Source organism: Grampus griseus (genome assembly GCF_964374135.1).
Source record: "Grampus griseus genome assembly, chromosome: 19".
NCBI classification, from domain to species: Eukaryota; Metazoa; Chordata; class Mammalia; order Artiodactyla; family Delphinidae; genus Grampus; species Grampus griseus.
Window position 1 is genome coordinate 3953169 of NC_139013.1, and position 14280 is coordinate 3967448.

Below are 14280 nucleotides of genomic sequence, written 5' to 3' on the forward strand. Positions count from 1 at the left end.
CGATGAACCCATCCAACAGCCCTGGCCCGAAGCCCCGCGAACCCATGACCCTGGTCCAGCACCACAGTCAAGCTCGGCGGCAGACTCAGGACTGGTCGCTGCAACCCAGCACCTCCTTCCTGGCTCTTCCACCCCAGGGCCTCACTCCCAGCTGAGGAATTGGATTCTCATGGCCCCAACCTGATCTACTGCAGGACCCTCCCCTAAAACAATTCCTCCAGGGTCTCCACCTGCCTTCAAGTAAATTCCAAGCATCTCCACATGACATTCCCTGAGGCTGACGATCAGAAGGGGCTGACCTCTCAGGACCAGCGAAGCTAACTCCTACCTCAAAGCAAGCTCCTCCCAGTTAACCACCTCCCCTCCCCAGACGCACACCTGAGTCCTCACCACACTTGTTTCTTCTCAAGGGGTCATCGTTGAGCCGATTATGAAAACCACAGACCCCTTTCCAAACCACCCAGAAGTCTTCCTGATTCATGCCACTCAACTGCGAATGTATTTTGTTGTAGGATTTGTGGAAGGGTTACAGAAGAAAACCTCATCAACCACTCAGATACTGACCCACTCATCACCTAGTGGTCAGATGGTGCCGGAGCTCTATCACTGTTTATTACCACCACAGTCCTCCACAGTCCAATCCCTGCGGAGCGGCGACCATCTCAGCACAGCTGTGTGTTCATACCTTCCTTTCCGGAAAATTACCCTCTTGTCTCGAGGATAAAATCCAGGCACACTTGCAGGGTGCACTAGACCCTGTAGGACCAGGGCCCAGCATCCCCTGAACTCCAGTGCTCAGAACAGCTCCCCCTCTTCCCGGCCCAGGGTGCCGGCCCCTCACCACTCCTGTGCTAATCTCTATCAGCTTGGGTCTCTCCTTCTCCAGAAAGTCCCCCCACTTCCATCACAAGCTTGCTGGGCTTCCACCTGTCACTGTGCCTCACTGTTTTTCTCCTTCTGTACAACTGAACAAAACTAGACCCAAATTATTTATTGTCTAAATAGGTATTGTCTGGTGTCATCATCAGAGCTCCATGAGTCCAGGGAAAGAATCGGTCACCATCACCAATGAATCTCATGTCTGGATATAGTAACTGCTCAATAAACGTTGGAAGGAAGGAACAAATTTTGCATTTTCAGCATCTCGGGAAAGGGAAGGGGCTTCTCCAAGGTCACACAGGTTCTATGAAAACCAAAATCAGAACTGGAACCAAGCAGTGCGCTGGGCGGTGCCACGCATGTGTCTCTTGCTTCCACAGTGTTTGGACTGAACAGACCCAAGGGCGCCCCTTCCTCCAGACTCGGACCACCCTCCAACCTTTTTTCCAGTCACAACCTTGGAATCACCCACTCAGCTCTCCTCGCCCTCCGGGAACAGCCAACACCATTTTCTGAGCTTAGCTCCTTACTGCCGACCAAGCAGGAGCTCCCAGATTCGTCACAATTACTCCGCCAGGTGGAGGCCGCAGTCACCCGCCTGGTAACGTGCATCTGCCGCTCTCCCACACCTACCTGTCTCTGCGCTTCTCTTCCCACACGACGCAGCAGCTCGCCAGGGCGTGAGACATCGTTTCGCGAACGGGCCGAGGAGAAGCCGGAGGCCCCGAGCTCACTGGAAAAGGCAAAAGCAGCGCTGTGGCCGCGCCCTCTTCCAGGACGTGCCGAAGCCGTCCCAGGAGCGTGGGGAAAGCCCAGGACGCCGTGGAAGCCGCCCGGCTGACGGAGAAGAACCTGCACCAGGCCCTGTGGGTCCGCAGGCCCTGGGCTCTGCCCGCGCAGACTCCACCTCTGGACTTCCTGGAGCCACTTCCTGGATGAGCAGGTGAAGCTCATCAAGATGGGCGACCGCCTGACCAACCTCCGCAGGCTGCTCGGCCCCCAGGCTGGGCTGGGCGAGTGACTCTTCCAAAGGCTCAGCCTCAGGCACCACTAGGAGCCCCTGGAGCCCAGCGGCCTGTGAGGAGCCCCTCTGGGGTCAGGGCTTCTGCCTGCAGCCTCTCCCTGCAGCCACTGGGCAGCTTGTTAACCGCCCTGGAGCCCTCTCCGCGCCCTGGGCGGAGCCAAAACCGGGCTGCTCCTAGGCCCTGCCCTGCATCCTCAACTTCCTGTCCCGGGACGAGTGTCACTCTCCGGCTTTGGGTTTGGCCCGAGGAGAGGCAGAGTGCGTGGGGTCTGGTGAGACCCACATGTGGTCTGGAAGGTCCCAGAGCCTGCTGTCTCCTGGGCCCCATCCTGCAGGCAGAGCAGCGTGAGGCCCTGGGGGGCTGTTCCTCTTTCTGAGAGGCTGCTATGAAGGAACCCGACTTGTAACACAGAGCCTGCACCTTGTCACCCCCCGTGCATCTGTCTGTCCTGCTGGCTCTGTGGACTTTGTGAGACACCAGCACGGCTGGGGACCATGGGAGGCACAGCCACGACCCCGACCCTCACTGCCCTTCTCTGCCTCTGTGAGCTTTGGGGAAGGGAGCGGGGAGGGGGCCCCTCTCCTCCCAGGTCTGAAGCTGAGAGACCCCAGGTCTCAGGAGATCAGTGGGGGCAGAAATTGTGGGGGAGGAAGGATGTGCTCAGCCCCAGATCTGATCCCAGAACTCAGGGCCCAGACCAGGCCTGGAGCATCTATGATGTGTGCTGGGGGATGGGCGCTCACAGGGAACTCTCTCCCAGGGCTGAGTCAGGGCCCGTGGAACCAGGTCCAGGTAAGTGAGGCCCCCCAGACCTCCTGCTTCAACCCAACAACCCCCTGGTCATCTGGGGGGAACACAGCAGATCTGAAATGATGCTGACCTGTCTGGGAGGGGCCTGGGGAATGACAGCTGGGGAAACTGACGAGAGAAGGGCACCCCTAACTCTTCAGGTCTGATCCCTTTCCAGGGGTCCTCCCCAAACCCTCCATCTGGGCTGACCCAGGTGTCATGGTCACCAAGGGAAGCCCTGTGACCATCTTGTCTCCGGGATCTCTGAGGGCTGATGTCTACCGTCTGTATAGAGAGAGGCCCTCTGGACTCTGGGAGGCTAAGGCCCCACAGGACTCCAGTAACAAGGCCAGTTTCCCCTTTGAATCCTCGAGCTCAAGCACTGCAGGGCAGTACCAGTGTGTCTATCACTGCAGGAAAGACAGGTCAGAGTGGAGTGACCCCCTGCCCCTGGTGGGGACAGGTAGGAGGGAGGACCCGGGTCCCCTCCCACTGCGGCAGCGTCCTTACAGGCAGAGGGAGCAGAGTGTGGGCTCAGGGGGACGGACGTCTCCCCTCACAGCCCACACCTGCGGTGAGCGGGGTGAAGGCCCCCCTTTAACCCAGCCCCTTCCCCTCCGTCTCAGCAGCCGCGCCCTGTGGCGGCCTCAGGAGGGGGCGTGTCCCTGGCAGCTCACAGTTTGCAGCGGGCACTCTGCACCTGCTGAAGGAGGGAGGCGCCGACCCGCCCGACGCCGGACATCGAGGACCCATGGGAGGGGACAGGCCGTGTGCCCTGTGGGCCCCCTAAACTCCTCCCGTGGGGGAACCCGCGGATGCCATGATTCTCCCAGCTCCCTGCACATGTGTGGTCACACCCCAGTCACCCTCTGCATCGCCAGGTCACAGGTGAGGGCCCCCAGCCCCATCGTTTCCTGGACCCCTGACCTGAGCCTTGTGCCCAGTGAGCCCTGGGGTGATGGGGGGTCAGGGGCAGTGGCCTCCCAGGGCAGAACCACTGGCGGGAGGCCTGGGAGGGACCAGGAGAGCTCTCACTGCAGCCCCAGTGAGCAGTGTGGGGTGTGCGTCCCCCTCGGTGCCACTGTCCCTTCTCTGCAGGGGTGTACAAGGAGCCCTCGCTCTCAGCCTAGCCGGGCTCTCTCGTGCGCCGTGGAGACAGCCTGATCGCCGGTGAGCAGCCCCTGTCCTGCCCCACGTCCTGACTGTGCTGTCAGGGTGCTGGGCCCAGAGCCACCCCTGGTGGTGATGGGGTCCTGGGAGGGGTCCTAGAGCAGACATTGAGATAGGGCAGTGGTCCAGGGAGAGTGAGTGAGAAAAATGGAGCGGGTGCCGGGAGATAAGAGAGACCCACACAGAGGGGCTGAGAGCAGCTGAGAGGGGGTCACAGACAGGGTCCCTGGAAAGAGGATGGTGGTCCCTCAGCTCAGGGTCAAGGGTGTGTTGGGGGTGGCTCTGTACACATCACGACCTTCCTCGCCCCCAGGAATGTACAGGAAACCCTCCCTCTCAGCCCAGCTGTAGGCCTCAGAAACCTGCAGAGAGAACGTGACCCTGCAGTGTGGCTCTGAGGTCTGGTCTGATCCCCTCCATCTGTCCAAGGAGGGGTCACTCACTCCTCCCCAGCACCTTCGTCTGCAGGACACGGCTCCACCCTTTCAGAACAACTTCACCTTGAGTCCTGTGACCTCAGCCCACAGTGGGACCTACACGTGCTACAGCTCACTCAGCACCTCCCCCTCCCTGAGGTCACAGCCCAGCGACCCCTGGACTCCTGCTCTCAGGCGAGGAGCCCCCTCCCCATATCCATCGAGGAGCCAGACCCTCGGCTCACAGCCCTGTTCCAGGGGAGCTCTGAGCTGGAGGAGAAGAAGGGGGACACAGGGACGTCAGCCACAGGTGGCCCCACCCCATGGAGGGAGGGACAATACAGGGGGAGTCCCTCTCCCTCTACTCCACTCACCCCACCCCAGGGTCCAGGCAGTGCTAGGTGTGTGCAGAAGGGAGACAGAAGAGCGGAAGCTCTGAACTTTGAGGGAAGACATGGAGCTAAGAACAACATGAGGATCCAGACACGCGCCACATCCTCCTTCTGTCCTTGTTCCAGGCAGCACTGGGGGCCTGCAGACTCTCACCCACATGCACGAACGCCATGTCTGCTGAGTAACAGAGTCCTCTTAGCCTAGAAGAGACACAGTCTCCCCAGTCCTGGGCTGAACTTCTGTTAACCCTTCCCCACTAAACCTTTACAGAAGGGTCGCTTCCCACTAGACCTGGGGCTGGGTGTGGAGATGAAGGAAGGAGGGGGCTTCATGTCTCAAGTATAACTGAGGTCACTGGTGCCTATTGGGTGGTCATAGTGAGAAGAAATGCATGAAGGGGAAGATGCCCAGCTGAGAGAGGGAGAGAAGAGCAGGTGCCCTCCTCGCCTCTGTCTGGGTGCTGATTCCTAGGAGCACTTAGAGTCATCACGGCACCTATGGAATCAGCCCCACAATATGAAGGGCAGAGTGAAGGTGGCCTCTCATTTTCGGGTCAGGGAGGTGGTGGGATTCACTGGAGAGCTACATGTAAGTCATCAAATTAGAACACTCCCTCACACCATATACAAAAATAAACTCAAAATGGTTTAAAGACCTAAATATAACACAAGACACTATAGGACTTCCCTGGTGGCGCAGTGGTTAAGAACCCGCCTGCCAATGCAGGAGACACGGGTTCGAGCCCTGGTCTGGGAAGATCCCACATGCCGTGGAGCAACTAAGCCCGTGCACCACAACTACTGAGCCCGTGCTCTAGAGCCCGCGAGCCACAACTACTGAGCCCGCGTGCCACAACTACTGAAGCCCACGTGCATAAAGCCCGTGCTCTGCAACAAGAGAAGCCACTGCAATGAGAAGCCCACACACCACAGTGAAGAGCAGACCCCGCTCGCTGCAGCTAGAGAAAGTCCTTGCGCAGCAACGAAGACTCAACACAGCCAAACATAAATAAATAAATAAATTTTTAAAAAAAGACATGACACTATAAAGCTCCTAGAAGAGAACAAAGGCAAAACACTCTTTGATATAAATTGTACCAATATTTTCATAGCCTTATTTATTTTTTTGGCCGTCCCGCGCCTCTTGCAAGATATTACTTCCCCGACCAGGGCTTGAACCTGGGCCACGGCAGTGAAAGTGCTGAGTCCTAACCACTGGACCACTAGGGAACTTCCAACTGTACTAATATTTTCTTAAATCAGTCTCCCAAGGCAAAAGAAGTAACAGCAAAAATAAACAAATGGGGCATAATCAAACTTAAAAGCTTTTGCCCAGCAAAGGAAACCATCAACAAAATGAAGACACAACATACGCAATGGGAGAAAATATTTGTAAACAATACGACCAAAATATACAAACTGCTCATATGACTCAAACTCAAAGAAATAGACAACCCAATCAAACAATGGGCAGAAGAACTAAATAGACATTTTCCCAAAGACATACAGACAGCCAACAGGCTCATGAAAAGATGCTCAACAACGTTAATTACTAGAGAAATGTAAAGTGAAACTACAATGAGGTATCACCACGGTACAGTCACCAGGGCTAACGTCAAAAACTGCAAATAATAAATGCTGGAGAGGGTACGGAGACAAGGGAACCCTCCTACACACTTGGTGGGAAGGTACATTGGTGCAGCCACTGTGAAAAACAGTAAGGAGGATGCTCAAAAACCTCAAAGTAGAGCTACCATATGATCCAGCCCCCTGGGCATATGTCTGGAGAAAACCATAATTTGAAAAGATACATGTACCTCAGTGTTCATAGCAGCACTATTTACAAGACAAGCCACATAGCCAAGACATGGAAACAGCCAAAGTGCCCATCAACAGGTGATGGATTAAGAAAATATGGTATATATATGGTATATATATACACATACATATATATACATAATGGAATATTATTCAGCCATAAAATATGAAAATTGCCATTTGCAGCAGCATGGATGGAACTAGACAATAGTATGTGTAGTTAAACAAGTTAGAGAAAGACACATACCGTATGATATCACTTATATGTGAAAAATAATACAAAGAAATCTGTACACAAAATAGAAACAGACTCACAGACACAGCAAACAAAATTATGGTTACCAAAGGGAAGAGATGGGGGCAGGATAGAAATTAAAAGTATGGGATTAACAGATGCAAACTACTATATGTATAATAGATAAGCAACAAGGATTTACTGTATAGCACAGAAAATTATACCCAATATCTTGTAATAACCTATAAAGGAATATAATCTGCAAATCACACACACACAACCACACACACACAAAAGAATCACTATGCTGTACACCTGAAACTAACAATATTGTAAATCAACTATACTTCAATTTTAAAAAGAAGTATAATTGATATGACAAGGGATGACAGAAAATGGAAAAAAAGAACTACAAGCACCACAAATAGTCAAAGAATCTTGAAAAAGAACAAGCTGGAGGAATCACTGCCAGATTTCAAAATATACTACAAAGATATAGTATTAAAACAGTATGCTGGGCTTCCCTGGTGGCGCAGTGGTTGGGAGTCCGCCTGCCGATGCAGGCGACACGGGTTCGTGCCCCGGTCCGGGAAGATCCCACGTGCCGTGGAGTGGCTGGGCCCGTGAGCCATGGCCGCTGAGCCTGCGCATCCGGAGCCTGTGCTCCGCAACGGGAGAGGCCACAACAGTGAGAGGCCCGCGTACCACAAAAAAAAAAAAACAACAGTATGGTAATAGAAAACAACAAACAGATATATAGACCAACGGAACAGAATGAAAATCCTAGAAATAAACCGACCTGTGTGTAGTCAACTAATATTTGACAAGAGAGTCAAGAGTACACAATGGGTAAAGGACAGTCTCTTCAATAAATGGTGTTGGTCATATATACAATGGAATATTACTCAGCCATAAAAAGAAACGAAATTGAGCTATTTGAAGTGAGGTGGATGGACCTAGAGTCTGTCATACAAAGTGAAGTAAGTCAGAAAGAGAAAAACAAATACCATATGCTAACACATATATATGGAATCTAAAAAAATAAAATCGTTCTGAAGAACCTTGGTTCTGAAGAACCTAAGGTCACAGACGTAGAGAATGGACTTGAGCACATGGGGAGGGGTAAGGGTAAGCTGGGATGAAGTGAGAGAGTGGCATGGACATATATACACTACCAAATGTAAAACACATAGCTAGTGGGAAGCAGCTGCATAGCACAGGGAGGTCAGCTCAGTGCTTTGTGACCACCTAGACGGGTGGGATAGGGAGGGTGGGAGTCAGACGCAAGAGGGAGGAGATATGGGGACATATGTATGCGTATAGCTGGTTCACTTTGTTATAAAGCAGAAACTAACACACCACTGTAAAGCAATTATACTCCAATAAAGATGTTAAAAATAAATAAATGGTGTTGGAAAAACGGTGTATTGCGTGCAAAGCACGTCATTAGACCTTTCCTTATCTCACAACTACATTTTGGATTAGAACATTTACGATTTACCCTCTTAACAACTTTCAAGTATATACTACATTACTGCTAATTATAATCACAATGCTGTGCATTAGATCCCCAGAACTTATTCATCCTCTACCTAGAAGCTTGAAGAACTGTAGTTTGTTAATTTTGCCTGCTGTATTATATACTGGAAACATCCTTGTAGTATTTTATTGTCTATATGTGCAACTTCTTCTAGGTTTTATATGGCAAAAATCTCCTGGGTAGCATAAACATATTTGAAAATCTAAGGGATAATGATGCATTTCTTATTTAATTGACTGTCTTATTTTGTATAACCAGAAACAATGTGGAGTAATTCCTTTTGTCCCAGACCTTCTCTAACACGGGTTATTGTCAGATTTTAAAAACAGTTTGCTAGTCTCACATTCAAGATATTGAATTCTTAGATTAAAATTTCCCCAAAGAAATCTCCAGGCCTAAATGGTTTTACTTGCAAATTCTAGAAAACATGTAAAAACAATAATATTAATTCTACTCAACCTCTTCTAGAAACTAGATGAGGAGGAAATGTTGTATTAATTTATGAGGCCAGACCAACTCTCACAGTAAAAGTAAAGAAAACGAAAACAAAATGAAACAAAAATTTGCAGGCCAGTCTCCCTCATGAGCATAAACACAAACATCTTCAACAAAATATTAGCAAATCAAATCTAACAACATACTTTTAAAATACTACACCACATCCAAGTGGGGCTTATCCCAGGAATGCAACATTGGCTTGATATTCAAAAATCAAGAAACCAGGGCTTCCTTGGTGGCGCAGCGGTTGAGAGTCTGCCTGCCGATGCAGGGAACACGGGTTCATGCCCCGGTCCGGGAAGATCCCACATGCCATGGAGCAGCTGGGCCCGTGAGCCATGGTCGCTGAGCCTGCGAGTCCGGAGCCTGTGCTCCGCAACGGGAAACGCCACAACAGGGAGAGGCCCGCCTACCACAAAAAAAAAACAAAAAAAAAACAACTGGACAGAAGACCTAAATAGACACTTCTCCAAAGAAGACATACACATAGCCAAGAGGCATGTGAAAAGATGTTCAACAGCACCAATTATTAGAGAAACACAAGTCAAAACCACAGTGAGGTATCACCTCACACTGGTCAGAATGGCCATCATCAAAAATCTACAAATAATAAATGCTGGAGAGGGTGTGGAGAAAAAGCAACCTTACTACACTGTTGGTGGGAATGTAAATTGTTGCAGCCACTATGGAGAACAGTGTGAAGCTCACTTAAAATCTAAAAACAGAGTTCCCTTATGATCCTGCAACCTCACTCTTGGGCATATATCTGGAAAAAACTCTAATTCAAAAACATGCATGCACCCCAATGTACCTAGCAGCACTATTTACAATAGGCAAGACGTGGAAGCAACTTTAATGTCCATCGACAGATGGATAAAGAAGATGTGATATATGTATAATAGAATATTACTCGGCCATAAAAAGAATGGAATAATGCCATTTGAAGCACCATGAATGGACTTAGAGATTATCATATTAAGTGAAGTATGTCAGAAAGAGAAAGACACATATCATGTGATTTCACTTATATGTGGAATCTTAAAACATGGTACAAATAAACTTATTTATAAAACAGAAATACACTCACAGACAGACAAAACAACCTTATGGTTACCAAAGGGGATAAAGGGGGAAGGGATCAATTAGGAATTTGGGATTTGCAGATACACACTACTTTACATAAAATAGATAAACAACAAGGACCTACTGTATAGCACAGGGAACCATGCTCAATATCTCATAAAAATCTTTAACGGAAAGAATCTGAAAAAGAATATGTATATATAAGTGAATGACTTTGCTATACACTTGGAACTAACGCAACATTGTAAATTAACTATACTTCTATTAAAGAAAAAAAAAAAGAAGTAATCTTGCCGCCACTGCGGGTGAGGGAGAACCCTAGTCCCCTGAAGTGGAGGATGCCCTGGTGTCTAGGTCTGTGGTCTCTTCAAGTGCTGACTAATGGCATTCTCATTTCTCTCATTAGAGACTGTGACAGATATCTGTTTAGTCTTCTCATTTTATTTCCTGTGTAGATTAGCTATTGTTTCTATTTTTCCATTTCTGGTCTCACTAGGATGCATTCTAGAAAAATTAATCAACGTTTTAGGCAAGATGGCAGAACAGCAAGTCCCAGCTCTCATCCCCGCACATAAACAGTGACAAAAGTACGGTATTTGGGGAAAATAAATTTTATGCGAACTGCAGGATCCAGTTAGCAAGGTGCGACACCTCGAATGAGCATAGAACCAAGAAAAACCACTTTGAAAGGATAAGAGGAGCAGTTCCCTCCCCCGTCTCCCCTCCCCCAAGCTGGCACCCTCAGCGCTGAGAGCCTCCTCCGTTCGGCCCAGGCCAGAGGGAGTCAAGCTGCACCCACATCCCCAGGCTCCGGGCACTGCCTCACAGACCTCCTGGCCTCTCATCTCACTCAGAGCCCGAGGCCACAGGCCCATGTGGGGGCAGCAAAAGAGGAAGAGAGGGACAGGCGCTGTAGTAGCCGGCAGAGCCTGGCAGGATGGACAGGAGGACCGATCCTGAGACTTCTCCCTCAGGAGGAGGAAAATGGAGCCCGCCCCCACCCCCGCCATCCCCCGCACTCCTCCAGGGGAAGCGGGGACACGGTGAAGGCACACAACTAGGAATCCTTTCCCCAGGAGGGAGGGATGTGGAGCTTGCACGTCCACAGAACACGTCTGAGAGGCTCCAGAATCTCTGACTGGGCTGGTCTGCAAACTCCGACCATAAAGGCTGGAAGAGGTGGCTGTTTCTTCCAACACACAGACACCAAAGCAAAGCTGTAAGACCCACGAAGAATCAGGGAATGTGACACTGCCGCAGGCAAGACATAAACCGTAACAGATGAAGGTCTATCAGACGCCTAACTGTTCAAACTAACTGTCTCAAAGAAGCTCCGTGAGCTATCTTCCACAAGGGTGCCAAGAACACACAATTGGGAAAGGATAGTACTTTCAATAAATCATGCTGGGAAAACTAGACACCCACATGCAGAAGAATGAAACTGGACCCTCAGCTCACACCATATATAAAATCAAGTCAAAATGGACCAGAGACTTAACCATAAGGACTGAAACCATAAAACTACAAGAAGAAAGCATAGGGGAAAAGCTTCTTGACGTGAGTTTGGACGATGGTTTTCTGGATATGACACCAAAAGCACAGGCAACAAAGACAAAAATAGACAAGGGGATTGCATCATATTAAAAGCTTCTACACAGCAAAGGAAACAGACAACAGAGTGAAACGGCAACATATAGAATGGGAGAAGATATTTGCAAACCATGTATCTGATAAGGAGCTACTTGTCAAAATACACGAGGAGCTCACACAACTCAACGCAAAGTAGTAACAACCCAATTTAAAAAACAGGTAAAGGACCTGAATAGGCATTTCTCAAAAGAAGACATTCCAATGGCCAAACAGTACAGGAAGAGGTGCTCAACATCACTAACCCTCAGGGAAATACAAATCAAAACCACAATGAGATACCACCTCACACCTGTTAGAATGGCTGTTATGAAACAGACAAAAGATAACAAGTGTTGGGCTTCCCCGGTGGCACAGTGGTTAAGAATCCACCTGCCAATGCAGGGGACATGGGTTCGAGCCCTGGTCGGGGAAGATCCCACGTGCCACGGAGCAAGTAAGCCTGTGTGCCACAACTACTGAGCCTGCGCTCTAGAGCCCACAAGCCACAACTACTGAAGCCCGCAAGCCTAGAGCCTTTGCTCCACAACAAGAGAAGCCACCGCAATGAGAAGTCCGCGCACCGCAAGGAAGAGTAGCCCCCACTCACTGCGACTAGAGAAAGCCCACGCACAGCAACGAAGACCCAGCGCAGCCAAAAATAAATAAATAAGTTAATTAAAAAAAACGATAACGAGTGTTGGCAAAGTTGTGGTGAAAAGAGAACCCTATGCATTGTTGCTGGGAACACACATCGGTGCAGCCTCTGTGGAAAACAGTATGGAGTTTCCTCAAAAAATTAAAACTAGAACTAACTACCATATGATCCAGCAATTCCACTTCCGGGTATATAGCCAAAGCAGATGAAACCACGATCTCGGAGAGATATCTGCACTCCTATGTTCACTGCAGCATTATTCACATTAGCCAGGATATGGATACAACCTCAATGCCTGTCGAAAGATGAAGAGATAAAGAAAATGTGAGATACGCACGTGCGCACACACACACACACACACTGGAATATTATTCAGCCTTTAAAAAGAAGGGAATCCTTCCATCTGGAAAACGTGGATAGAACTGGAGGACATTATGTGAAGTAAAAGAAGCCAGACACAGACAGACAAATACAGCCCGAGCTCACTTCCCTGGGGGATCTAGAATAATCAGACTCAGAAACACAGGAGAATGGTAGTTGCCAGAGGCTGGGAAAGGGGTCAGTGGGGAGATGCTGGTCACGGGGAACAAAGTTTCAGTTACGCAGTCGAGTCACTTCTGGAGATGTGATGTACGGTGATGTGACTACAGTTCACAATATTCCATCGTAGACTTGAAACTTGCTTACAGAATAGACCTTAAGTGTTCTCACCACACACACACTCCCACACAAATGTTTAGTATGTGAGGTCATGGATATGTTAATTAGCTTAATTGTGGTGATTATATCACAAGGTAAGTGTATATAAAAACATCAAGTGGGACTTCCCTGGCGGTCCGGTGGTTAAGAATCCACCTGCCAATGCTTGGGACGCAGGTTGGATCCCTGGTCAGGGAACTAAGATCCCACATGCCACGGGGCAACTAAGCCCACAAGCTGCGACTACTGAGCCCATGCACTCTGGAGCCTGCGCACGCAACGAAAGATCCCGCCTGCCACAGCGAAGATCCTGCGTGCCACAACTAAGACCCAACACAGCCGAGTAAATAAATAAATAAATAAATGCTTTTTTAAAAAATAAAAACATTAAGTTGTACATCTTAAATATACACAATTCTTGTTACTTATATCTCAATAAAGCTGAAAATGTTTTCTTTCATTTAATTACACCAAGCACATTGGTAGTTATTCCATCTCTAATTTTAGGCTGTTACTCCCATGTTAACATATGTATTTACATTTTTATTTCTAAACAGCTATGCATTCTGCTCCTCCATGAGAGAAGACAATGTTCTCATTATACTTCACCTGAAATATGGGTACTCTATATACGTGCATGTGCGTGTGCACATCTGTGTGCCTGTGTGCACACGTGTGGGTGCATCTGTGGGTGCGTGTACTAGTTGTGTTAGTTAATTTTTCAGTGCTTTTCATACCATTTTTTTCTCATATGACATCTCACTTTCTCCATTACATCTCTTAGTATTCCTTTCACTGAGTGTGAAAATAGTAAAATATCTAAGAACTTGCGTCTCTGGAAATGCCTTCTTTCACTCTCATTCTCTCTTTATCAAGTTACTTGAAAACATTTCTTATTTCAAACTAAGTGTGTGACTCAACTACTGGGAGAGGCACATACAGGTGATGGGAAAGGGCTCCATCCCCACCAGAACCCTCCTTCTCTCTCAGGAAGACGCAGCCTGACGTGGTGGGCTGAGCGGAATGGACACAGCTCCCGCAGGTCACATGTGGTGGCTGGAACCTCCTCGCAGTTAGGGATTCACCCTCTGATGAGCCTTTCACTTTTGTCCCTTAAAAATAATTTGGCTCAGTGTAAAATTCTTCCCAATTAATTCCCTGAAGGTATTTCTCCAGTATCTTCTGGCATCGCCTTTTGGTACGGGGTAGTCTGGTCCCAATGAGCTTGTCATTCTCTTAATGGTAATTTGCATTTTCTACAGGAAGTAGTTTCAGGACATTTGTAGGGCCTCACGACAGTCGTCCTTGATTTTTTTCAGTTGAAATGTTCACAAAATAGAATTAACCGTTTCGAAGCGTACAATTCACTCTGAGATACTTTTTTTTTTAAATTTAACCTTCATTTTCTTAATTTACCATGAAGGGTCAAGACACAGATGTCACTTTTAAATA

The 14280-nt window shown here is 48.7% G+C and overlaps 2 protein-coding genes across 3 annotated transcripts in view; one reads left to right on the forward strand and one right to left on the reverse strand.

The window, feature by feature from the left end:
- The window catches only part of CDC42EP5 (CDC42 effector protein 5), a 104626-nt gene that overhangs the window by 64020 nt on the left and 26326 nt on the right, over nt 1–14280 (reverse strand). For both annotated transcript variants that reach the window (XM_082677287.1, XM_082677286.1), the window contains exons 4-5: nt 12291–12424; nt 1513–1612 (exon numbers count right to left, since the gene is read on the reverse strand). The gene's annotated coding sequence lies outside the window, so the exon portion shown is untranslated. The remainder of the gene's footprint in view (nt 1–1512; nt 1613–12290; nt 12425–14280) is intronic.
- Nucleotides 3–4718, forward strand: LOC309836647 (killer cell immunoglobulin-like receptor 2DL5B; the record flags this gene model as incomplete). The annotated part of the gene is given in 8 exon segments (XM_082676754.1): nt 3–94; nt 1656–1749; nt 3323–3359; nt 3362–3470; nt 3575–3636; nt 4177–4211; nt 4215–4474; nt 4664–4718. Coding segments are annotated over 8 exon segments (744 nt in total).